This window comes from Rhinichthys klamathensis, unplaced genomic scaffold, assembly GCF_029890125.1.
Source record: "Rhinichthys klamathensis goyatoka isolate OS25496 unplaced genomic scaffold, OSU_Roscu_1.1 h1tg000054l_1, whole genome shotgun sequence".
Taxonomy (NCBI): Eukaryota; Metazoa; Chordata; class Actinopteri; order Cypriniformes; family Leuciscidae; genus Rhinichthys; species Rhinichthys klamathensis.
Genome location: NW_026606599.1, coordinates 1,380,421 through 1,407,527, shown reverse-complemented (window position 1 = coordinate 1,407,527; position 27,107 = coordinate 1,380,421). Strand labels below are relative to the sequence as shown.

General features: G+C 43.2%; 1 protein-coding gene and 1 gene segment (V, D, J or C); both read right to left on the bottom strand.

Moving 5' to 3' along the window:
• Positions 1–15,212: 15,212 nt before the first annotated feature.
• Positions 15,213–16,182, bottom strand: LOC130083286 (immunoglobulin kappa variable 3-15-like). The segment is given in 2 exon segments: positions 15,213–15,982; positions 16,096–16,182. Coding segments are annotated over 2 exon segments (375 nt in total).
• Positions 16,183–19,947: 3,765 nt separating this feature from the next.
• Positions 19,948–20,565, bottom strand: LOC130083290 (hepatitis A virus cellular receptor 1-like; the record flags this gene model as incomplete). The annotated part of the gene is made up of 1 exon (XM_056248311.1): positions 19,948–20,565. A coding segment is annotated over exon 1 (276 nt), but the record flags the coding sequence as incomplete, so codon positions are not given.
• Between the last annotated feature and the right edge of the window lie 6,542 nt (positions 20,566–27,107).

Below are 27,107 nucleotides of genomic sequence, written 5' to 3'. Positions count from 1 at the left end.
TTTGAATGGCCCAGTGTCACAGCATCTCCCTGGAGCTTGAGTGACACTTCATTCATCTTCCCGAAGAAATCTGCCAGGTACAAGATGGGCCATTTCTGCCAGGCTAAATTGTGACGGTGCAACATGCAGTGCCCTGTTAACACCTGCGGCACACGCTCCTTTAACAAAGTTGCGAAGCCACGGTACCTGCCAACCATAGCGGGAGCTTTATCTGTGGCACCGGCGAGGATGTTGGCGATCGGAATACAGTTCTCCAGCAGGTAGTCACTCAGGGTCCTGAAGATCGTCTCCCTCGTGTGTCAGTGGAGAGATATTTGGCAAACAAAACGTCCTCGGCAGGGGCGTCACTAGGCCCTTTTTAGGGGGGCTTCAGTCTGCTTCTGCTTAGCCCCCCTAAAAAAAATGTGATTAAGCTACACATTTGTATATGGCTACACAAATTCGTGTTCTCTTCAGTCTTGTTATCAGATTCAGCGCATTCTTCATCTTCAATCCGCAGCGGCGCCGAGCAGAGAGCACGTCAGAAACAGAGGACAGGGTGTGTGTTCGTGTTCATCTGAGCCTCATTGGTCTGTCACTGCTCGTCAATGTCAGAATATTTGAGATGACCAATCAAATCAAAGTAGGCGGGGTTTATGTTCACAGACGCTGCTGAGCGCGAATTTTAACAGAGCGACTCGACGCTTCAGTGTACGGTCAAGTGAGAGATAAGATGTAAGTAGCTAAACTAAACATTTAATATTTGACAGTTTTTTTAGGTCATAAATGTTAAAAGAATGACAAAAATAATCAGGCAAACTAATAAACTTTTGTCTAATTTCGCCATTTTGAACTGAAAATAGGCCTATGTAACGACTCATGTAATGTATTAGTTTACTGTCATTGTGAGGGGACAAGACACATTAACAAAGCCGTTTTGATTATCTTAGGCACAAGATTAATAATGAATGTGTACATGTTGAAAATTAATATAATACAATTTGTAGCCTTTAGTAGACAGGGCAGGATGAGGAGACTGAGAGAAAAAGAAAGGGTGATGGAGATGAGGAGAGAGCAGGTATTGACAGATAATCTACTGCCCACTGACATGGTTTTAAAGCTATTTCTTATCCTTTTTTTTGGCCTTCAAACTTCTTGAAATGCACATATCAGAGAAATAAAAAAATTGAACCCCCTACCCACCTCAAATTTAGGACCTCTTTGATTATAAAGCCCTGTCTACGGCCATGTATTAGGAATAAGATCAATAATTAATGTGTACATAATATTGTGAAAGAATTTAATAAACTTAGTTACCTTGCTTTCCTAGTAGCTTTCAGTAAATGAACACGTCTGAGAGAATGATTCATAGGCAAAATCAACATATCAGTTGACTCTATGTCACCGGGTGAACAAACCGGGAACCAAAAAAATGGTTGACTTGTTTCCAGGGGGAAGAAATGCCGGTGTAACACCGGGCCGGCTCTGTTTTTACCCGTCATGGCCGCCGATCATAACAAGCGCCAGCTGAAGCCAGTGAGTAGCGCTTCATTGAAGCATGTGCTCGGGCAGAAAGCAGTATAAAGAGAGGGGCTTGAAGCACAGTAAGGGGGGAAAATGCTCTGGCAATAGGAAAGCTCCACAGGAGTGCTCGAGGGGATGGCGGCAGTGACCGTGAGCGGCGGAAAGCTGAGGTTTAATGCTTGATCGGTGTTCCATGTTGAGTCCCCCGAAGACATGCTCATTAAGTGAGTCTTTTAAAGAAACCACGAACAGCAACGCAACGAAGTAAGCGAGAAAACTTCACAGAGGAAGATGGAGAGTGACTGGCAGTAAAGAGAGTGGAAACCCGCTGCAGGATTCACGTGATTCACTGAGGAAAAGTTAAGTGCACCCCTTTATGATTCACCTTTTGGAGAAAAACACATGTGAAGAGTGCCATCACCAGTGTACGACTAACCTGTGTTTGTGGGCAGAGTGTGTTATCCTGTTGACAGTAACAGTAGCGGCTGGGAAGAACGCTGAATCCATGTTTATCTTCTGAGTTCAATATTCTGTGGCTCATACATCCTATGAAGAAAAGAGAAACGAGTTGATTAATCGCTGTGAAGATAGAGTGAGTTTGCAGTGTCTAAAAGAGTGAATTAAACACGTGTGGAGATTTACAAGAGTGATTTATGCACGAGTGTGGTGAGATCAAACAACTGTCTTCTCTGAGTTTCTGACGGATGAAATTGACCCATAACTTTGAAGATTCTTTCGAATTGATCTGTCCCCTCAGCTGTGTCCAGGTCCCTGAGATCGTGTGCAGGGTGCAGGGGAGAAAAGCTCAACACACCTTTAAAGCCACTGTCCGTCCCACGAGCTGATTCAACGAGTCTGACGACGAGAAAAGCCACTGTCTGTCCCACGAGCTTATTCAACGAGTCTGACGACGAGAAAAGCCACTGTCCGTCCCACGAGCCGATTCAACAAGTCTGACGACGAGAAAAACCACTGTCTGTCCCACGAGCCGATTCAACGAGTCTGACGACGAGAAAAACCACTGTCTGTCCCACGAGCCGATTCAACGAGTCTGACGACGAGAAAAACCACTGTCTGTCCCACGAGCTGATTCAACGAGTCTGACGACGAGAAAAGCCACTGTCTGTCCCACGAGCTGATTCAACGAGTCTGACGACGAGAAAAGCCACTGTCTGTCCCACGAGCCGATTCAACGAGTCTGACGACGAGAAAAACCACTGTCTGTCCCACGAGCTGATTCAACGAGTCTGACGACGAGAAAAACCACTGTCTGTCCCACGAGCCGATTCAACGAGTCTGACGACGAGAAAAACCACTGTCTGTCCCATGAGCTGATTCAACGAGTCTGACGACGAGAAAAGCCACTGTCTGTCCCACGAGCCGATTCAACGAGTCTGACGACGAGAAAAACCACTGTCTGTCCCACGAGCCGATTCAACGAGTCTGACGACGAGAAAAACCACTGTCTGTCCCACGAGCTGATTCAACGAGTCTGACGACGAGAAAAGCCACTGTCTGTCCCACGAGCTGATTCAACGAGTCTGACGACGAGAAAAGCCACTGTCTGTCCCACGAGCTGATTCAACGAGTCTGACGACGAGAAAAACCACTGTCTGTCCCACGAGCTGATTCAACGAGTCTGACGACGAGAAAAGCCACTGTCTGTCCCACGAGCTGATTCAACGAGTCTGACGACGAGAAAAGCCACTGTCTGTCCCACGAGCTGATTCAACGAGTCTGACGACGAGAAAAGCCACTGTCTGTCCCACGAGCTTATTCAACGAGTCTGACGACGAGAAAAGCCACTGTCTGTCCCACGAGCTGATTCAACGAGTCTGACGACGAGAAAAGCCACTGTCTGTCCCACGAGCTGATTCAACGAGTCTGACGACGAGAAAAACCACTGTCTGTCCCACGAGCTGATTCAACGAGTCTGACGACGAGAAAAGCCACTGTCTGTCCCACGAGCCGATTCAACGAGTCTGACGACGAGAAAAGCCACTGTCTGTCCCACGAGCTGATTCAACGAGTCTGACGACGAGAAAAGCCACTGTCTGTCCCACGAGCCGATTCAACGAGTCCGACGACGAGAAAAGCCACTGTCTGTCCCACGAGCTGATTCAACGAGTCTGACGACGAGAAAAGCCACTGTCTGTCCCACGAGCCGATTCAACGAGTCTGACGACGAGAAAAGCCACTGTCTGTCCCACGAGCTGATTCAACGAGTCTGACGACGAAAAAAACCACTGTCTGTCCCACGAGCTGATTCAACGAGTCTGACGACGAGAAAAGCCACTGTCTGTCCCACGAGCTGATTCAACGAGTCTGACGACGAGAAAAGCCACTGTCTGTCCCACGAGCTGATTCAACGAGTCTGACGACGAGAAAAGCCACTGTCTGTCCCACGAGCTTATTCAACGAGTCTGATGACAAGAGAAGTCCCTGTCTGTCCCACGAGCTTATTCAACGAGTCTGATGACAAGAGAAGTCACTGTCTGTCCCACGAGCCGATTCAACGAGTCTGACGACGAGAAAAACCACTGTCTGTCCCACGAGCTGATTCAACGAGTCTGACGACGAGAAAAGCCACTGTCTGTCCCACGAGCCGATTCAACGAGTCTGACGACGAGAAAAGCCACTGTCTGTCCCACGAGCTGATTCAACGAGTCTGACGACGAGAAAAGCCACTGTCTGTCCCACGAGCCGATTCAACGAGTCTGACGACGAGAAAAGCCACTGTCTGTCCCACGAGCTGATTCAACGAGTCTGATGACAAGAGAAGTCCCTGTCTGTCCCACGAGCTTATTCAACGAGTCTGATGACAAGAGAAGTCCCTGTCTGTCCCACGAGCTTATTCAACGAGTCTGATGACAAGAGAAGTCCCTGTCTGTCCCACGAGCTTATTCAACGAGTCTGATGACAAGAGAAGTCCCTGTCTGTCCCACGAGCTTATTCAACGAGTCTGATGACAAGAGAAGTCACTGTCTGTCCCACGAGCTGATTCAACGAGTCTGACGACGAGAAAAGCCACTGTCTGTCCCACGATAGGGTTGCCGCGGTGAGGAAAATTTCCCACCGGTTAATCGACGTGTCACAACACCGGTAATCCCGGTGTCACCGTGGGGTGGGGGGCGGGGCGGGGGGGTTAAATAGCTTTTAAATGCGTGCGCGTTATACTTTCACTTTCGAAATAAGCGTCAATTGCTTGAATGGACAAAAAAACAACAACTCGGCTCGCTGATAATAAAACGGGGTTAAATAGCTTTTAAATGCGTGCGCGTCATACTTTCACTTTCGAAATAAGCGTCAATTGCTTGAATGGACAAAAAAACAACAACTCGGCTCGCTGATAATAAAACTTTTATTTATAGACAGAACTTTTATTAGCATAACGAACGAATAAAAATAACCCCATGCATATAGGCTGAAAATCGTCAAACTGTGGGCCCAAACAAATCACATTCCGCCATTATCTTGCTTTTCTTTAATTTGACTCGTTCTCATCTCCACACGTGCTAAATGGAATCCTGATGCTTGCTGATCTGTGACGCGACTGGCTCTTGGCACGCACTGCGCAGTTCAGTTTTTAATTATAATGTATGCTCTCTTCTGAACTAAATAATTGATCATTATTATTTTTAATTAATTCAAATAAATATTTTAGCAAAAACGAATACTTTAAAAAAGTCAAGACATCGCCGTGTCACGGTTGGAAAGTGATGTCACCGGTGATGGGGCTTAAAACCGGTAACACCGTCAACACCGTCTATCGCGGCAAGCCTATCCCACGAGCTGATTCAACGAGTCTGACGACGAGAAAAGCCCATGCCTGTTCCTGCTTTTATTCTTTTATAAATTTAATAAATACTTACCTTTTTAACTTACCTTGGTTGTCTGCCTCTGGTGTCTGCTCCTCCGGAGTGTGGTAAATAACCCTTGGCCTTAACATCTTTCTTCAATGACAGACAAAAATGAAAAGCCTATATCAGTCAAAGCTCAGCTTTAGGAAGGGAAGAGACAGGGCAAGATAAAAACAAAGAGAAAAAGAGTATGATGCTGATGAGGAGAGAAAAATAATCAGCTGCCCACTGACATGGTTTTAAAGCTGTTGTTATCCAAATTTTTTTGGCCTTCAAAACATCTTAAAATGCACATATGTAGATAAGAGAAATCAAAATTTTCTCCATATAACTCCACAAGATTGTCTTGTGTGTCCTCCATTGTTTTCTTCACTGTGATCTCCACAGTGGTTGGACCCTCCCTCGCATCTTCCCTTGCTTTCTCTGCTGTGGCCCATTGAGTGAACGCAACCTTTGCTGAGCCATCAAATCTGGAGAGCTGAACAGTCTTGTCTTTGCATTCCTCACACTCATCATACATGCACATTTTCCTGGAGGTATCACAGGTTATCATTTTAGTCAAACTCTGTAGATCTGAAGTATCTATGAGCCTCAAATTATGCAACTTCTCAATGACAAATCTGAGATTTTCATGGATCTTGCACAGACACGTGTTCCGGTCAGAGAGAGTGGGATGTACAACCCAAAATGGGCGAAGCTTACAGAAAAGGGAGTATGATATGTTGTTTGTGTTTTCAGTAAGAAATTTTTTGTGAAGATGTTTCATTGTGTCAGCCAGAAACCTTTTCTGCTTCTTCACCTTGTTCTTTGTAATTGTTTGTTTTCGTCCAGTCGTTATCCGACTGTTGTCATCTCGAGTGAAGAAGGTTTTGACTTTGGACTTGAAAGCAGCAGTGAACCTGTTTGTGGGATTTCTGTTGGTGGAACAGAGGTCTTCACTCTGAACACTGCGACGCTTCTTTAAAAAATCCAAGGGCATTTTCGGCAAAACCTTGTAGCCTATACTTCTTCACAATCCTCCCCGCTGTTACCTTCGCTATTAGTTGTTTTTCTTTTTTCTTTTCTTGATTTACAGTACTTATTCTTTATGTCTTCAATCAAGGCTTCATGATAGAGTAGTGTTTTTCTGATTTTGGAGCTTACTCTGCTCGTCTTAGTTAATTCATTTATTTTTGAACGAGGGGAGTCATTCTTATTTAAGCGCTTATATCTTTTTCTGTATTTGTCAGCACGTTTTCTTTCCTTCTCTAGCGATTTCTTTAGTTTTTCAATTTCTTTGCGCAGTGTATCCCTGTTCTTCCTGGAAATTCGCTTTCCTTCTTTATGTTGCCTGAAACAAAACAAAAATCTACTGGTAACTTAGGGGTTTAAGTCATGTACACCATATATAAAAACAATTACTCATCAATGATAGGCCTGCTTTTAATTCTCTACATGTATCCATTTATTTATAATCCTAACTGCAACCCTGACCTTGAAGATCCTGACTGCTGCTTTGGCTGTTGGACTGGATCTGGACTCAAAGGAAAGGTGTCAAGACTGTGCTTCCTAGCCTCTGCTTTCTCTTTTCTCTTCTTGTTCTGCTTCCTCCACTTTTTACGCAGCTGACGCTTCCCTCGCTCACTTAGATCATTTATCTTCTTCTTTTTTCCTTGCTCTACATCCCATCTCCATCTCTGACGCTCACTCTCTAGATATTTTTGCTTACTCTCAGTATCAGCATCCCGACGTGCACGGCATCGCCGTTGTCTCTCAGCAGCGCTTAATGGAGCCATTATGGAGACAGATCTATCTGCAAATGTTAGAAAATGTAACATTCTTCATTAAACACCGTGAGTGAGTGAGTGAGTGAGTGAGTGAGTGAGTGAGTGAGTGAGTGAGTGAGTGAGTGAGTGAGTGAGTGAGTGAGTGATATAGTGAGTGATATAGTGAGTGAGTGATATAGTGAGTGAGTGATATAGTGAGTGAGTGAGTGAGTGAGTGAGTGAGTGAGTGAGTGAGTGAGTGAGTGATAGTGAGTGAGTGATAGTGAGTGAGTGATATAGTGAGTGAGTGATATAGTGAGTGAGTGATATAGTGAGTGAGTGAGTGAGTGATATAGTGAGTGAGTGAGTGAGTGATATAGTGAGTGAGTGAGTGAGTGATATAGTGAGTGAGTGAGTGAGTGATATAGTGAGTGAGTGAGTGAGTGATAGTGAGTGAGTGATAGTGAGTGAGTGATATAGTGAGTGAGTGATATAGTGAGTGAGTGATATAGTGAGTGAGTGAGTGAGTGATATAGTGAGTGAGTGAGTGAGTGATATAGTGAGTGAGTGAGTGAGTGATATAGTGAGTGAGTGAGTGAGTGATATAGTGAGTGAGTGAGTGAGTGATATAGTGAGTGAGTGAGTGAGTGATATAGTGAGTGAGTGAGTGAGTGAGTGAGTGATATAGTGAGTGAGTGAGTGAGTGAGTGAGTGAGTGAGTGAGTGAGTGAGTGATATAGTGAGTGAGTGATATAGTGAGTGAGTGATATAGTGAGTGAGTGATATAGTGAGTGAGTGATATAGTGAGTGAGTGAGTGATATAGTGAGTGAGTGATATAGTGAGTGAGTGATATAGTGAGTGAGTGAGTGATATAGTGAGTGAGTGATATAGTGAGTGAGTGATATAGTGAGTGAGTGATATAGTGAGTGAGTGAGTGAGTGATATAGTGAGTGAGTGATATAGTGAGTGAGTGATATAGTGAGTGAGTGATATAGTGAGTGAGTGAGTGATATAGTGAGTGAGTGAGTGATATAGTGAGTGAGTGATATAGTGAGTGAGTGAGTGATATAGTGAGTGAGTGATATAGTGAGTGAGTGATATAGTGAGTGAGTGAGTGATATAGTGAGTGAGTGAGTGATATAGTGAGTGAGTGATATAGTGAGTGAGTGAGTGAGTGAGTGAGTGAGTGATATAGTGAGTGAGTGATATAGTGAGTGAGTGATATAGTGAGTGAGTGATATAGTGAGTGAGTGATATAGTGAGTGAGTGATATAGTGAGTGAGTGAGTGAGTGATATAGTGAGTGAGTGAGTGAGTGAGTGAGTGAGTGAGTGAGTGATATAGTGAGTGAGTGATATAGTGAGTGAGTGAGTGATATAGTGAGTGAGTGATATAGTGAGTGAGTGAGTGATATAGTGAGTGAGTGATATAGTGAGTGAGTGATATAGTGAGTGAGTGATATAGTGAGTGAGTGATATAGTGAGTGAGTGAGTGAGTGATATAGTGAGTGAGTGAGTGATATAGTGAGTGAGTGATATAGTGAGTGAGTGAGTGAGTGAGTGAGTGAGTGATATAGTGAGTGAGTGATATAGTGAGTGAGTGAGTGAGTGATATAGTGAGTGAGTGAGTGATATAGTGAGTGAGTGATATAGTGAGTGAGTGAGTGAGTGAGTGAGTGAGTGAGTGAGTGAGTGATATAGTGAGTGAGTGATATAGTGAGTGAGTGATATAGTGAGTGAGTGATATAGTGAGTGAGTGAGTGAGTGATATAGTGAGTGAGTGAGTGATATAGTGAGTGAGTGATATAGTGAGTGAGTGATATAGTGAGTGAGTGAGTGAGTGATATAGTGATATAGTGAGTGAGTGAGTGAGTGATATAGTGAGTGAGTGATATAGTGAGTGAGTGAGTGATATAGTGAGTGAGTGATATAGTGAGTGAGTGATATAGTGAGTGAGTGAGTGATATAGTGAGTGAGTGAGTGATATAGTGAGTGAGTGAGTGAGTGATATAGTGAGTGAGTGAGTGATATAGTGAGTGAGTGAGTGATATAGTGAGTGAGTGATATAGTGAGTGAGTGAGTGATATAGTGAGTGAGTGATATAGTGAGTGAGTGAGTGAGTGATATAGTGAGTGAGTGATATAGTGAGTGAGTGAGGGATATAGTGAGTGAGTGAGTGATATAGTGAGTGAGTGAGTGATATAGTTAGTGAGTGAGTGATATAGTGAGTGAGTGATATAGTGAGTGATATAGTGAGTGAGTGATATAGTGAGTGAGTGATATAGTGAGTGAGTGATATAGTGAGTGAGTGATAGATATAGTGAGTGAGTGAGTGATATAGTGAGTGAGTGAGTGATATAGTGAGTGAGTGAGTGAATGAACAAAACAGGGTTAAGTTAACAAAAAAAATAATAATTAGCCTATATAAGAATCCTTGATTTCTTACATCCTCACATTCAAATGGGAAACAGAACCACCCTGTCACATCCCTTACCACCACGTCACAATAAAACATGTGACGGGGTGGTAAATTTCAGGCTAAAATGGCCGCAGATCTCCCATGTGGTTAAGTTCCTCACCTAGCATACATGCATTCGATCTGAAATATATATATTTTTGCATTAATAATGTAAAATAAAAATCAGTGTTCCCTCTCTATTTTGCGTGACAGGATGGTTGGTTTAAGCTTGACGGAACCTGCCTAACATGAAAAATCAACAAATAAAGAATGTAGAGGAATGTCAGTACTTGCCTGCTTTTGTTCTTGGCGGCAACAAGGCTCCAATGATGTCACTTCCGCTTTGTGATGTTGTTACGTCCTCAGATGGCATAGAGGTATGAGGAGGACGTAAGTTAATTAATAAAATTGAAAACAGACTCCTATAGTTTTGATCTCTGGGGAATAAGTTACTGTGGGTGAATGACGCCAAGACAACAAATTACTGCAAGCAGGTGGTTCGCTTTATTTCCAACACGAACGTTATAGTTTACATAAATAAAAACAAACAAACAAACTCAATAACAGCTATAGACACAAAAACATTGAAAAATAAGAATTGAAATAAGCCACAGAGAGAAAGAAAATGAGCGGTGCTAAACAAACAAAATAACAAAACCAAAACACACTAACTTAGCCCCACTCTCTAAACTCACTGAAAACAAAACCAGAAAATAAAGAATTCTTCAGCACTTAACACGCCATAACTAAAACTTCACTAACTACCCAAACAAAAATTACACAGTTGCACACACTCCTTCCCTAGTGTGTCTAACAAGTATAACCCTACGTGCATGTAAGATGTAGGTCACGTGACGTACTTGGTCAGGGTATATTCTGGCAAACCGTTTGCCAATCACGTCTAGCAATCGGCAAAGCAAGCTGTGCTACACGCCATTTACCAACAAGCGATGGGTAATTCGCAAAGCACAATGTTATTTTCTGTTTTCCCAGCACGATACTATAGAACGGCATAAAGTAAGAGGTTTGAGAAGTAAGAGGCGGGGCACCAGTTAAAACATTTCAAAGTTAAAGTTCAGGCAAACAGGTATTTATATTCAAGTTTTAGTCAAATATTGATTATTTATAGCTGAATTAAGTAGAACACAATTATATTTGGAACAATATAGCATATGAATCCAATAAAGAATCCAACAGTAGGCCTAAGATATTGGCATGAGCATGACAACCCCATTCTTATGTAATATCTTAATAAAATATAGAATTTCTAATATCTTTAAGTTCACACCTCCATTGTGTAATATAATTGTAAAGTCCATTAACAGATTTTAGCAGTGGTTCTCAAACTGGTGACTATACCCCCTGTAAGGCTGCCATATGGTACAGGGTGAGCCACACCAAGACATTTTATTAACTATAGAATTTTTCATAAATTCAGTGTAGCCTAATCATCAGAGAAATAAGACTTCCAACCAACATAATTTATTGAATCATTGCATAACGTATTCTATTGTAGACTATGATTTCATATGTATGTTTTTTTAAGTTTCAAATTGTTTTGTGTTATTAATTTTCTGTGGGAAAAAATCATCTACAGCTTGATCGTTTAATACGAGGCTATATGCACGGATCATCTTAAACGTCACCCGAATCGCCTGCTTCTAATTAATAATGCACCACCAACCACCCGCAACATAATTGTCTCTGATTTATAGATATCCGCACCCGATCAATACATTACATTTATTCTAAGGCCGGTTTCATACCGCACGCCTGAGTGGTGCGTCGGAAGAGCGTTTGCTGCGCTGTGAAACACCGGCTGCACCGCGCACAGTAGCCTACAACAGTCGCATTAGCAAGTTCTTTATTACTTTATTTTACATACATTTATAAACAACTTTTTGACTGTCAATATAGTTTTAATAACTGTGATTTGTTTAATCCACATTGTGTTCGTGCTTTTCTGGTCCATGTAGCCTACCAGACATAACAAAAATCACATTTTTTATAACTTTTTTGTCTTTTCCTCACTCAGAGTTGCTCTCAGATCCGTAGAAGCTTCCTATGTAGAAGTTTTAAGATAAATTAGGAGCTTTCTGAGAGTATATTCTGCTTTGAGAATACGATATATTTAATACGATATATATATATTTTTTTGCAGTCTATGATTATAAACCAATAAAATCGGTTGTGTATAATTGATACTAATTCTATGGGGTGCCGTTTGTAAAGTGGCTCACGCTGAAAATAACAGCAACATTTTGTCACATTTAGCTTCAAACTATGTTTAAAAAACTGGTATTAATTTTTGAAGGTCACTTTTTAGCACATTTACAACAATATTTGTCAACTTAGAGATATTTTAAATAGTTAAATCTAAATATTAAATGTTACACCTAAATGTTAAATCTAAATGTTAAATCTAAATGTGAAATCTAATAATGTAAATGTTAAATCTAATGTAAATGTTAAATCTAATGTAAATGTTAAATCTAAATCTAAATGTTAAATCGAAATATTAAATCTAAATGTTAAATCTAAATCTAAATGTTAAATCTAAAATGTTAAATCTAAATCTAAATGTTAAATCTAAATGTTTCGGGTGAAACTAAATATTTAACTAATATGCAAATTCAAAATGCCGGTAACAGGAAGTGCCAAAATAAAAGCTCGACGAGGTCAGTGCGTGTTGTTTATAGTGTCAAATAACGAATAAAAACCATCTCATCCGGGAAAATGGACTCTTGGACATGGATTGTCGTGATACTAACTAGCCTACCTAAAATAACAAACACGTTTGTTATTATTATACACGTTTTATTAGCGAACATGACAGATCAGTCAAAGTGAGCCCCCTCGTGGCTGGCGATTATGGCTACAGGTCATAAGTCCCGCACCTTTCATAAAAGTGACACTAAAAGTTCAAAGTAGCCTACTCTTTAAATACAGTTTCTCCAAACGTGTTTATTATTTTAGGTAGTTATTATCACGATAATCCATGTCCAAGAGTCCATTTACCCGGATGAGATGTTCTTTATTCGTTATTTGACACTATAAACACACACTGACCTCCTCGAGCTTTTATTTTGCCACTTCCTGTTACCGGCATTTTGAATTTGCATATTAGTTAAATATTTAGTTTCACCCGAACCATTTAGATTTTTTATTTATTTTTATTTATTTATTTTTTACCTTTATTTAACCAGGTTAATCGGTTGAGAACAGGTTAACATTTAGATTTAACATTTAGATTTAGATTTAATATTTAGATTTAACATTTAGATTTAGCATTTAGATTTAACATTTAGATGTAACATTTAATATTTAGATTTAAAATTTATTTAAATTATCTCTAAGTTGACAAATATTGTTATAAATGTGCTAAAAAGTGACCGTCAAAAATTCATACCAGTTTTTTAAACATAGTTTGAAGCTAAATGTGACAAAATGTTGCTGTTATTTTCAGCATGAGCCACTTTACAAATGGCGCCCCATAGAATTCAGCTATAAACAATAAATATGACTAAAACTTGAATATTAATAGCCTACCTGTTTGCCTGAACTTTAACTTTGAAATGTTTTAACTGGTGCCCCGCCTCTTACTTCTCAACCCTCTTACTTTATGCCGTTCTATAGTATCGTGCTGGGAAAACAGAAAATAACATTGTGCTTTGCGAATTACCCATCGCTTGTTGGTAAATGGCGTGTAGCACAGCTTGCTTTGCCGATTGCTAGAAGTGATTGGCAAACGGTTTGCCAGAATATACCCTGACCGTACTTTCCTTTCCTCTGCTCTCCGGGCTAGTGCAGACAAAAAGTCCTCTAGTAAGAAAACACAATCAAATAAGGACGCAAGCGAACCACCACAAAGTCAGTATTTCTCAACAACAGTAGCATGAGCCAACAAACACTCCAAAAACTCCTCCTCTTCCGATCTTCAGAGTGCCTTAAATCCTGAACCACAGCCGATGATTGGTGGTCTCCGACCAATAGCAGCACCTACAAACTCAAGGATAGCAGAGAGCGGGAAAACAGAAAGAAACCAACAGCAGAAAGGGAGAAATGCAGCAACCAATAAAGTAAAGGGGAGGGACAAAAATGCTAGCACGTAACAGATGTCATTTAAAGCAACAGTACATTATTTATAGATAAAACAAGTTAGTGTGACGGGGTGGTAAGTCAAACTGAGGGACGCACACAAATAACAAAATATTTACAAAAAAATAAGGTTTATTTTGAATAAAATATATCTTATGTGAAAAGGGACACATATAATCCTGAAAATAATAAATGTTTAAACATAACTTATTTGATGATATTTTAGATGCAAATGTCATGTTGGTCGTGTCATGTGTTTGAAATGGCGGACGAGAGTGTTAACTACTCAATAGGAAAATTAGTAACTTTTAACGTGAGCAAAACGGAGGAATAAAGGCTTAAAAAGAGATATACTCGACATGTGAGTGCGGGATGAGACATAATTAACCGAATAGATGTGTACGGACATTGATTAAGATGTGTGTAGTGACGAGTCTGGGCAGTTTGAGTTAACAAGGCACACGTGACTGTTGTTAGTCCTCGCATATACATGTTACCCTCGTTTAGCGTTGCTTTGTCAGTTATTACATGTAAAAAAAACTAAGTCAATATTGTTAAATAAGAACCCCAGTTGGATTTAGAGGTAAAATAGTTTATTAATCATTTTGTGAGTTTATAGTGATAACACAAGTGAAAGTGATATGAAAGAGTATTAAAAATATATGTGCAGTTATCAATGCTAGAGTAATGTGAATATAGACTAAACTATTGCTGATATCTGTATCTATTCTAATTCCAAATGCTATTTACATGTTTATGCTTATTGAGTTTGTGGTACTTTAATGATGTTATTTGTCAGACCTTTCCTTTTATGTCATCTGATAGTGGGCACAGCACATGTTTAGATCTATGTTAATGTGTTTGTGTATAGAACATGTATTTCTTGCGAATTGAGTATTGTATAAAGAGTAATGCGTCTAGTGTGACGTATCAGCTTAGACATCAGACATGTGATTGTTGAGGATAATTTGTGAAGGTATCACAGGATAAGAGCGTAGAAGTAGTATTCAGCACGAGATGAAGCGCGAAAGTGCAGAGAAATGTGCTCCTTGTTTGAACAATGTTTTTCATGTGTTTTATACAGATAAATAAATCTGTTGCACCAGGAAGTGACATCGCCTCATTCCTAAAAGTGTAACACGAACTTTAATATATAAAAATAAAATAAAAATCATTTTTAAAAAAACATGGTCACCAATCAAGAACCCATCATTCTGACAGTAATTGTGTAAGAATGTTAAAGTTTCTGTGACTCAAATGGAAAGCATCACATCCAGACCTAACAGATAATCTGCTGTTATCAGTTTAAAAATGAACCAAACTCATGTTGCTCTAGTGATTCTGATTTAAATTGTTGTGATGGGACCTTAATTATAGAGACACCAAAGGAATATACATTGCAAAGGTCGTTTTTTTCTCTCTCTCTCTCTCTCTCAATTTGTATTATAATCACTGCATTTATGGTTTTAGAACATTGTTAAGAGTTTCTGTCATAATGTGCATCAGTGTGATTAGTAAATTGGCCTAATTTTTTTTTGCTTTTAACCTTTTTAACTTCAGCGTCTCATTCATGTCTTTCTACACAGGGATGAGAGAGTAGGCCTTCTGATGTGAAGTGTGAGATTTCTCTTTCTAGATGCTCGTTGAAGTGTCCAGAGAAACTCTCTCGCTGACAGAGAAGAACTCAGTCATATAAAGATGTGTCCTCTAGTGGTGAAGCATGAAGTGCAATTATTACAGTGTAGAGGCTTTACAAGAACAAGAAGTTTTACAAGAACAAGCACCACTCACATGTTCTACACATTTTAGTCCAGTTTAGTAAGGGATATAAGATTATATGTTTACTTAGTACATCATAATAAATGAATAAAGTGTGTGTAAGGTTTGATATTGTGTAGTTTGTGATCCTCCATCAGCAGCTGCAGTTTCTCTCAGCTGTATCAGTGCAGTCACTGTGACGTCTGACTGACAGAGGTTTTTGTACGACTCTTTATCACTGTGTGAACACATGCTGACTGTTTGGATAGTGATAACTCTGACAGTAATAATCTCCTGTATCTTCAGTCTGGACTCCACTGATGGTCAGAGTAAAATCACTGCCAGATCCACTGCCACTGAATCTAGAGTGAGTTCCAGTATAAAGGCTTGTTGCATAATATATGAGGAGTTTAGGAGCTTCTCCAGGTTTCTGTGAGTACCAGGCCATACAAATGTCAGCATGCACATTACTGCTGGTTTTACAGTTTATTCTGACTTCTTCTCCTGGTTGAACTGCTGATATTGATGGACTCTGAGTTACAGTGATCTGTCCTCTACACTCTGAAAGAAACACAAACAAAAATGAAAATTATTGATACACAGTAAATTATAAATACATACATTTAACATTTTAAGAGAACTAATTATTGTTGTAAAAACGGTATTTCACAAACCTTGAATAAACAGTGCAATGGTCCAGATGAAGATGATGATGTTGTTCATAGTTGTAGTTTAGTCTTGTGTGATGATGAAGAGTGTGTTGTGTTCTGCTCTCAGTCATAAAGTGTTAAACTCACAGCACTATAAACACTCTCAGAGCACTGAAGCATGTGCTGACAATGCAAAGAAGTGGGCAGGATTTACAACAGCTTGTGCTGAGAACAAACTCATATACACTAGAGTTACACAATCATGACTTTATTTAGTATGTTTATTGTGACTCCTGAGACACTGAGGATGTGCAGATGAACGTCCATCTCTGTGTCCATATTCAGTCATGTGACCATCATCACTGCTACACTTCCACTAGATGAAGCGCCATCACTAAAGTAAGATCATGAATCATGAGTGTGTTCAGAAAGTATCAGGACTGATTGTGAATCTCTAATCAGAGTTCATGGTGTCACTCCATCTATCATGAAGCCTCATGTGTGTCTGAAATCATCAGATGGAGAAGAAACAGGCTGTTAAAGATGGACACATATTAGAGCTTGTTCACGTTTCATGATCTTGTGTGGAGATTCAGAACCAGTCCAGATACTTTTATAACACACCTTGAATATGAAAACATGCTGGACTGTGTAGAACATGCAAAACACCTTTTATATCTTCATTGTCACACTTTCTATTGACTTTGGCTCTAATATTCAATAAAGTCATTATTTGAACAGATTCTCACTGAAGATTGAAGTGTGAAGCTGCAGGTTTTTCTGTGAATCATGATGATTGATCTGCATATGAAGAACAGAACCATCATTATGAGAAACTCCACAACATCATCCATGATCAAAGAGGTCAAAGGTCACCTCAGAGGTCACAGCTCATCACATATATTTCTTTAAACAGTGTTATATCAGAAAGCATTTAGTCAAATCTGAATGAGTGAGTGTTGAGAAGAGCTGAGGATCTTCTAATATCAGTGTGTTGAAGTGTTGTTTCTCTCTCTCTGCTGGAGTGTGTGTTCACTCGAGTGGAATAGAGGTTTTTGTACGAGCGTTTCATTAGATTGTATCACTGTGGAGGACATTCGGTGGAGGAACTAAACTGGTGATCGGTAAGTCTGTCGATTTAATCACCTAATAAAAAATACAATTTAGATTTCAGAAAGTGTTTTACAGTTGAAACAAGAACAACATTTATTAATAATAATGATTATTAGATATTGGGACGACACTTTACTTAAAGCCTTTATATATAATGCATTATAAAGGTTTCAATAATGTAGATTATAATGCCTTATATCTTTTCATAAATAATTCTAACAAAAGTTAATATGCATTAAAATATTTGCAAATTCCTTGTTACATCTTAAGCGGTTGTTTATCATGTGTTTTAGTGTATTATAATTTTTGGAAGGTGTAGCAATGAATAGATAATATTATAATGTGTTATAACTGTGGTTATAATTATTGATAAGATCATACATGAATTATAATGTGTAAAACAATATATAATTAATGCATTAAAATACCTTTATAATGCAAAATGTATAAAGGCTTTCATTAAAGTGTTACTAGTATTTTTGTATAATTTAATCTAAAACCATGATATTATAAGAATAGCATTATTCCTTTCAACAAATGTAAAAAAAAAAAAACGAGATAAAATTCTTAACATATGTCCATAATGTGTCTCTGAATTTATAAACATAGTCACGTTCACACTTAGGAAAAGGAGAACTCAAGTGCAAAACAAGGAAGGTTTATTTACACTACAGAACAAACACAAATCAAAAACCCACGAGGGGGAAAACATAATAAATGAACATGAAACAAACACTGGGTCAAGAATACAGGGAACACCAACCAGGAACAGAGAAACATCTGACAATGACAACGAACCGACCAAGACTGCAAACATGAGACTTATAAAGGGAACAAATCAAGAGGGAACAGGTGGAGAAACTCAAACACTAATCAGGTAACGAGCGGGAGGGATCAAACAATGACAGAGGCACATGGCCCAACATAACAACCACCCATGTGCAACACAAGACAGGACAGACATGTGACATAACCCCCTCCCTACGGAGCGGCTACCAGACGCTCCATGAGGCTAGGGCGGGGCAGGAAGGAAACATCAGGCGGAACGGGAGGGGACAGACCAGGGCGGGACAGGGGGGACAGACCAGGGCGGGACAGGGGGGACAGACCAGGGCGGAACGGGACATCGACCGGCCAGGGCGAGACAGAGTTCATCAGGCGGCCAGGGCGGCGAAGAACCCTCGAGTGGCCAGGGCGGCGAAGAACCCTCGGGCGGCCATGGCGGTGAAGAACCCTCGGGCGGCCTGGGCGGATCAGACCTTTCAGGTGGCCAGGGCGGTGAAGACCTTTCAGGTGGCCAGGGCGGATCAGACCTTTCAGGTGGCCAGGGCGGTGAAGACCTTTCAGGTGGCCAGGGCGGTGAAGACCTTTCAGGTGGCCAGGGCGGATCAGACCTTTTAGGTGGCCAGGGTGGTGAAGACCCTTCGGGTGGCCAGGGCGGTGAAGACCCTTCGGGTGGCCAGGGCGGTGAAGACCCTTCGGGTGGCCAGGGCGGAGCAGACCCCTCGGGCGGCCAGGGCGGATCAGGCCTTTCAGGTGGCCAGGGCGGTGAAGACCCTTCGGGTGGCCAGGGCGGTGCAGACCCCTCGGGCGGCCAGGGCGGTGCAGACCTCGGTTCAGGCTCTGGGACAGGCACAGGCTCAGGCTCTGGGACCGACACCGGCTCCGGGTCAAGGACAGGCTCCGGGACAGGGACAGGGACAGACACTGGCTCAGGGACAGACATTAACACAGACACAGTCATAAGAACAGAAACAAATACAGAAACAAACATAGATTCCGGCTCAGGGACAGACTCCGGCTCAGGGGCAAACACAATCTCCGGGATCGACACAGGCTCAGGGACAGGGACAGACACTGTTTCTGTTTTAGTATCTGTCCCTGAGCCAGTCAACATAACAGAAACAAATACAGACACAAACATATCTTCCAGCTCAGGGCCGGACACAGGCTCTGAGACAGGCACCGGCTCAGGGACAGTCTCTCGCTGGGCAGACGGGACGTGAGCGGTCTCTCGCTGGGCAGACGGGACGTGAGCGGTCTCTCGCTGGGCAGACGGGACGTGAGCGGTCTCTCGCTGGGCAGACGGGACGTGAGCGGTCTCTCGCTGGGCAGACGGGACGTGAGCGGTCTCTCGCTGGGCAGACGGGACGTGAGCGGTCTCTCGCTGGGCAGACGGGACGTGAGCGGTCTCTCGCTGGGCAGACGGGACGTGAGCAGTCTCTCGCTGGGCAGACGGGACGTGAGCGGTCTCTCGCTGGGCAGACGGGACGTGAGCGGTCTCTCGCTGGGCAGACGGGACGTGAGCGGTCTCTCGCTGGGCAGACGGGACGTGAGCGGTCTCTCGCTGGGCAGACGGGACGTGAGCGGTCTCTCGCTGGGCAGACGGGACGTGAGCGGTCTCTCGCTGGGCAGACGGGACGTGAGCGGTCTCTCGATGGGCAGACGGGACGTGAGCGGTCTCTCGATGGGCAGACGGGACGTGAGCGGTCTCTCGATGGGCAGACGGGACGTGAGCGGTATCTCGCTGGGCAGACGGGACGTGAGCGGTCTCTCGCTGGGCAGACGGGACGTGAGCGGTCTCTCGCTGGGCAGACGGGACGTGAGCGGTCTCTCGCTGGGCAGACGGGACGTGAGCGGTCTCTCGCTGGGCAGACGGGACGTGAGCGGTCTCTCGCTGGGCAGACGGGACGTGAGCGGTCTCTCGCTGGGCAGACGGGACGTGAGCGGTCTCTCGCTGGGCAGACGGGACGTGAGCGGTCTCTCGCTGGGCAGACGGGACGTGAGCGGTCTCTCGCTGGGCAGACGGGACGTGAGCGGTCTCTCGCTGGGCAGACGGGACGTGAGCGGTCTCTCGCTGGGCAGACGGGACGTGAGCGGTCTCTCGCTGGGCAGACGGGACGTGAGCGGTCTCTCGCTGGGCAGACGGGACGTGAGCGGTCTCTCGCTGGGCAGACGGGACGTGAGCGGTCTCTCGCTGGGCAGACGGGACGTGAGCGGTCTCTCGCTGGGCAGATGGATTTCCTCTCCTCCGTCCATGACGGTGAGAAGCCGGCTCTGAACTGCCCTCCACTGGTACAGGATCGTAAGGAGGCCAGGATGGAGAGTGATGTTGACCCTCCTCTCGACCACCTCCTCCTCCTTTACAACCTCCCCGGGTCCCACGAAAAATTACCTGGCGGGTCCCCCGAAAATCTCTCCTGTGACCTCCACGGGTCTCAGAAACCCTGGCCAAGCGCTCCGACTCCTCCCTTTGATGAGCCATCAAAGCGAACGCTTGGAAGATGTTCATTCCTCCGGATTCCTTACCGGGCCGAGTCCTTCGGTCCCCGCCGATAGGACGGAACTGGGTTGCTCCAAATGTGGAGATGACGTAGTCCGGGCAATTCAGATCATCGTCGTCCATATACATGTCATTCATGCTTCAGGAACAGAGAAACAATAAATAAATAAATAAAATCCTTCTTGCTGCTGAGTTCAAAAATGGTCGGTTCGTTCTGTCACGTTCACACTTAGGAAAAGGAGAACTCAAGTGCAAAACAAGGAAGGTTTATTTACACTACAGAACAAACACAAATCAAAAACCCACGAGGGGGAAAACATAATAAATGAACATGAAACAAACACTGGGTCAAGAATACAGGGAACACCAACCAGGAACAGAGAAACATCTGACAATGACAACGAACCGACCAAGACTGCAAACATGAGACTTATAAAGGGAACAAATCAAGAGGGAACAGGTGGAGAAACTCAAACACTAATCAGGTAACGAGCGGGAGGGATCAAACAATGACAGAGGCACATGGCCCAACATAACAACCACCCATGTGCAACACAAGACAGGACAGACATGTGACACATATTTCCATAATGAGTTTAATCAGTTTATTACAGGTTTGTTTTTCCTTCATTTATTTCTACACTGAGTTCATATTTAGTTCATCTTTTATTGTAGAAATCATACATGTAAAAAGAGATTTGACATCAGAATGTAAATGTTGCTACTTTCTGTAGTTCAGTCAATGATACTGAATCTCTTTTGCTCATGTTGTGCTTATAATTCAGTGCTTTATAATATAAGCACGATTTATACAGAATATAGGTATGTTTACAAATGTTTATTTAGTGTTTTTATTCAGTTTGAAATTTAGTTTTAGAATATCCAAGTAAATGTAACTTTATTTTGGGATAAAATATTTTATAATTTTGATTTCTGAGGTTTGATATAAATGTATATAGTGATTGTGTAGTTTGTATATTGTATATATATATATATATATATATTGACTGTAGTGAAGCTGAATGGCATGAAGGATCAGATGCTGGAGATTTGTCCTGCATTCCTCATGTCTGCTGCTTCAGTCCTGTTGAAATGCTGTGAATGTGCAGTGCAGTGTGTTGTGTGTGTGTTTGTGAATGTGTTGTGTTTGTCTCCTGCAGCTGGTCCCACAGTGAAGCCCTCAGTGTCTCTGCTGCCGCCCTCTTCTCTGCAGATCTCTGGAGACTCAGCCGCACTGCTCTGCCTACTCAGCTCTTACTCTCCACAGGGGGCGCTGGTGAGCTGGACACTGGACGGGTCAGAGGTCACCGAGGGGGTTCTGACCAGCGCAGAGAGCCAGCAGGACGGCCGCTACAGCCGCAGTAGCGTCCTGACCCTCAGCAAAGCACGCTGGGAAGAGGGAGAGCTAGAGTTCTCAACGGGTCGGGTCGGCCCGACAAACCCGACGGGACCCGCGGGTTCGGGCCGGGTTCGGGTCGAAAATATTTGCAAATGACTCGGGTCGGGTCGGACCTCGGGCTTAATCTTTTGAATTGTACAGTGAAAGAAAAAAAACATTTATTATTCATCGCTGCTGTTCACTGTAAAGAAAGTCTGGCTGCTGCGTGCAACGTGCATCGCGACGCGAGGGCAGACCTGACGCCGCTGCGTGCACGCCTTTAGCCCGGAGAAGAAGATGGAGTTGGTGAAAAGTAAACTTGCTGCAGGTGAAATCACCGTTGCTCAGGGGCAGCGCGACACGTTGTGTGATTATCTCGGCAGTTTAGGACATCGCACAAGATTTGCGTCAATACAGAAAACATTTAATCACTGGATAGTTTTTTTCGTTTATTGAAATGTGGTTTATGTCAGCTGGATGGGCGGAATGTGTGAGACGTGAGAGTGCGCGCGCGCGCGCGCGGCCGGGGCTCTCTCTCTCTCTCTCTGCGTCAAGCGCAGCAGTCATAGAATACATTATATTCTACATACATCACTCACCGATCAAAAGGGTGGCGTCGGGCCGCGGGTCGGGTTCGGGCAGATAATTCATGTTGATGTGTCGGGTTACATCGGGTCCGGGCTTTAAAAGCCACGGGCCGGGTCGGGTCGGGTTGTAATTTTCAGGCCCGTTGAGAACTCTAGGGAGAGCTGTACGTCTGCAGAGTAACACATGATGGAGCTCCTCATGAGGTCTCGTTCCACAAGAGCTCTGAGTGCTGATGTTTCTCTCCTGAAGATGAGCCGTATCTGAGTGTCCTGTGTCAGGCAGGATTCACATGAGTCTAGTGCTGCAGCTGTAGTGCTTTACAACTCCATACTGAAAGAGTGTGTGTGTGTGTGTGTGTGTGTGTGTGTGATCTGTCAATCTGCTGTGTTTCCTGCAACATTCAATAAAGCTTCTCAACAAGTTCACTTTGTGTCTGACAACATCATTCAACTAACAGATGAAGATGCAGGAGCTTTTCAGAAGGTTGATGTCGCAGTAAATGTCAAATAAAGCTCTTGGGGTTTGAACATGGTCTCTGGAGACAGAGCTGCTCTATTCTGAGAGATCACAATCACTCCACCCTGACAATGCAAATGGGCTTTTCAGTCTCACTCTCTGATTGGTTACATGATCTGGACTGGAACACAACAGTTTCACTTCTGCAAAAGAAGGTGCTGGTATTTAAAATTATAAAAATATAATCAAAATAATTTAAGTGACTGAATGCAGTGTGTTCAGTTTGATTGACAGGGATCATATATTACACCTAAAACATGATGATCATATTAAAACACTGACTCATTCTCTTCATAAACACAAGATTGATGTAGATTGTAATGATATAGTGTTATTAGTGTTAGAAAATACAATCATAAATCATTCTTCAAACCTGGACTAAACACTGCCAGAGTCGAGAGGAAGATGATGCTGAAAGTCATGTTTGTTGGTTGATGAAGAGGAGCTCTTGATCATGTCATGTTCAGTTCATAGAGCTATAAACACATGCAGAGTGAAGCATGTGCTGATCATATAAAACACCCTCTGAATGCAAAAGCTGCTGTAGACTGTGAGCTCACGACGACACCGAAGAGAGATCAGGACGAGATACAGACTCACCTCAGACTCATCAGAGTCAAACAGCTTTACTGACAGGGTTAAAGAACGGCTTTACATGGCCGAAGCACAGCCACATTAAATATACTCACATACACACTTACACACAAATACACACAGCTTAAAATATATATATGGAGTTCAGTCATGAAACTCTAGATCAGTGTTTCCCCAACAGTAGCTGCGTTTACACGGACACTTATAATCGGATTGACGGCTCAATCGGACTAAAAAACCTTCATGTAAACACCTTAATCGATCCGATTGAAATTTCGATCGGATTGAAAGGGGTGGTTTACTCTTTTTGTAATCCGATCGAGAGAACATGTAAACACTTGATCGGATTGAAAACCGAAACTGAAAGGACTGCGCATGTGAAATGACGTTAAATAAACGTAATGACGTATGACGCGCGGAACGAGCTGTTTTTCCTGTTGAATAAAGTGTCATATTAATAAGTTTCCCGTCATTTAAAAATTCTCATTTCACTCACGCGTCTGTTAGGTGAAGCAGGACAACATCCCACCAGTCCTTGTTTTGGATTCTCATCCACAGACGTCTGGTTTTGGCCGCGGGGAGGGGCATTTTTATTGCGTGATCAATATAAGCAGCACAGCAAAACGGTTAATATGCTTTAAATTATGACCAGAGACAAATTAATATTACGTCTGCTGTTTAAAACAAATAAAGAACCAATAGAGGAGAATATTTATGCGCGAACAGCGGGAAACTCTGTATATTCGTGCAGAGTGCGCATGTCAAAAAATCAGATCGGATTTGAAACTTGTGACATATAAACGCGCACATCAACCCGATTACTTTATTTATCATTCATGTAAATGTCACACAGGTCGAGGGGAGGAATGCTCGGATGACCAACCACCCCCCCCTCTCTTACTGAGTCACCACCGTGGGGAGCCGACACCACAGGCACACAGAGGACTACGGAGACACAGGTAAGCTTCAAAGGAGGAACAATCTTTATTGAACAATAAAACAAGGGGCATCAATTGGATAGCCTTCACTGTCCTCTAGATATCCTTCTGTCACGGGCGGGCGTGTCGCAACTGTCACGGTGTCCCCTGGGCGGCAATTTAGGGACTCCGTTCACCAGCGGTGCTGCAGACTTCCAGACTCAGATAGTGAGAATAACAGGTAAGGGTTATTCACAGTACACAGCTCTCCCTTCGGTTCACAGGGGGCGAGCCAGCGGATCACTAGACGGCTTCACCAGCGATGCTGCATGCTTCTGGACTCAAACAGTAAGTAGAACAGGTAAGGATATTCACAGTACCGAGAACTCTCATCGGCACACCGTAATGGAACAATGGTTTGAAAGCTTACTTTTTCCCAGCAGTGCTGCAGACTTCCGAACTCGGGCAGTAAGTATAGCAGGTAAGGATTCTTCGCAGTGTGCGGTACTCTTCGGTCCACAGGAGGAAGACAGTGAGTTAAAGGTTTACTTCGCCCATGATGCTGCGTCCTTCTGGACTCAAACGGTAAGTAGAACAGGTGAGGATCTTCACAGTACAAAATACTCTCTTCAATGTACAGCAGGAAGACAATGGATTAAACAGGGTACTTTACCAGTGATGCTGTATACCTCTGGACTCGGACAGTAAGTAGAACAGGTAAGGATCTTCACAGTACACAGTACTCTCTTCAGCTCGCAGTAAGGAGACAGTGAATTAAAAGGTTGCTTCCCAAATGATGCAGTGTGCTTCTGGACTCAACAGTAAGTAGAGCAGGTAAGGATCTTCGCAGTACAACGTACTCTCTTCGGTACACAGCAGGAAGACAATGAATTAAAATGGTACGTTACCAGTGATGCTGTAGGCTTCTGGGCTCAAACAGTAAGCAGAACGGGTAAAAATCTTCACAGTACAATGTACTCTCTTCAGTGCACAGTAAGGAGACAATGGATTAAAAAGGGCACGTTACCAGTGATGCTGCATGCGTCTGGACTCAACAGTAAGTGGAACAAGTGAGGATCTGCACAGTACTCTTCTTCAATTCACAGCAAGGAGACAGTGGGTTAAAAGATCGTTTCTCCAGTGATGCGGTAGGCTTCTGGGCTCAAACAGTAAATAGGACGGGTAAGAATCTTCACAGTACAGAGTACCCTCTTCAGTGCAGCTGTATCACACTGGACTTCCAATGGGGAGCAGATATAGTAACTTTCCACAAACGTGTAAATGGGGCTAGGGCCACTTCTCAGCAAAGGCACAGCACACTTGTGTTCACTTCAATTCCACAGCCACAAATCAATGTGTATCAATAAGGCAAAAGCACTGCAATTCACTCACACATTAAGGCTGGTCAGAGGCCCCACTCAGTTTGTTGCGCTCGCTCCACGAGGGATTTCTCTCTCAATTCCTCCTCAACACACTCTGAAACACATAGCTCTTCCGACAATCAGATCCACATTTACTGCATCCTCTTCCAGCAATTTAAACACTCATAAGATGAAATCAGTTCACTTATCTCTTCTCTCTCCTTCCACAGCACCAATCCAGACGATAGTTCAGTCCAGCAGACTTCCCACAAACGATCACTCTGATCCAGCAAACTCAAATGGGCGATCTCCACACCCCAACGGTTTTCCTGAGGAAGCTTGTATCCAACACTGCTCCAAGTCAACCCTTTAGGCTCTTCAACACTTCCAACTCACTGAGCACTTCAAACCCACTGAACACCGCAAACCCACTGAACAATGCAAACCCACTGAACAACGCAAACCCACTGAACAACGCCCCACACTCTCTGAATGGTCCCTTTTTATCGTGGCTTGCGTAACAGGAAGCCTGTGTGAGCGCCACTTCTCTCTCTCACACCTGCAATGCATTAGCGCTAATCAGTGCGGGCATGTTTACATCACCGGAGTGGGGCGTGTTGCACACAATACCTTCCCCTGGGAAACTTAGGACTCTCAAGGGGGGTTCCGCTTGCCGAGCGATTTTGTCACCCGTGACATCAACACATTGATCGGATTCATCAATCGTATTGACTTCATTCCGATTGTGTCCATGTAAACGTGACTACTGTCTCTCTAATCTGACACACATTTCAGGTGTTGGAGTCTCTCCTGATGAGCTGATGAGTTGATCATGTGTGTTTGATTAGAGAGACTTACAGAATATGCACAGTTGGCGTCTCCAGGACTGGCACAGGCTTTTACTGTCACGGTTCATTGATCCGTGAGTTCATTTTGGATTTCTGTTGGTGTGTTTGTAGCTGTGGCTCGGTGTGTGTTAACGCTTGTTGGTTGCCAGGTAACCAGCGTATTACTCAATCAGGCTTCAGCTGCAGCTAATCTTTACTGCTTGTTAGCTGCCTTTATCTAGCTGGAGTGTTTTATGTTTGGTGTCGGTTCGTCACTCTCGTTGTGTTCTCTCACCTAGTTCCTGTGTCCAGTTCTATTGGAGTATCCTCGGTCTCTTCAGTGCATCCAGTCTTCTGGGAGATCGCCTGGAGTTCTTTCATCAGCCTTCAGTCTGAGCCCTAGCAGCTTTGTCTCTGTCTTCTGACTCTCTTCGGGAGTGTTGCATTCAGGTCGCCCGC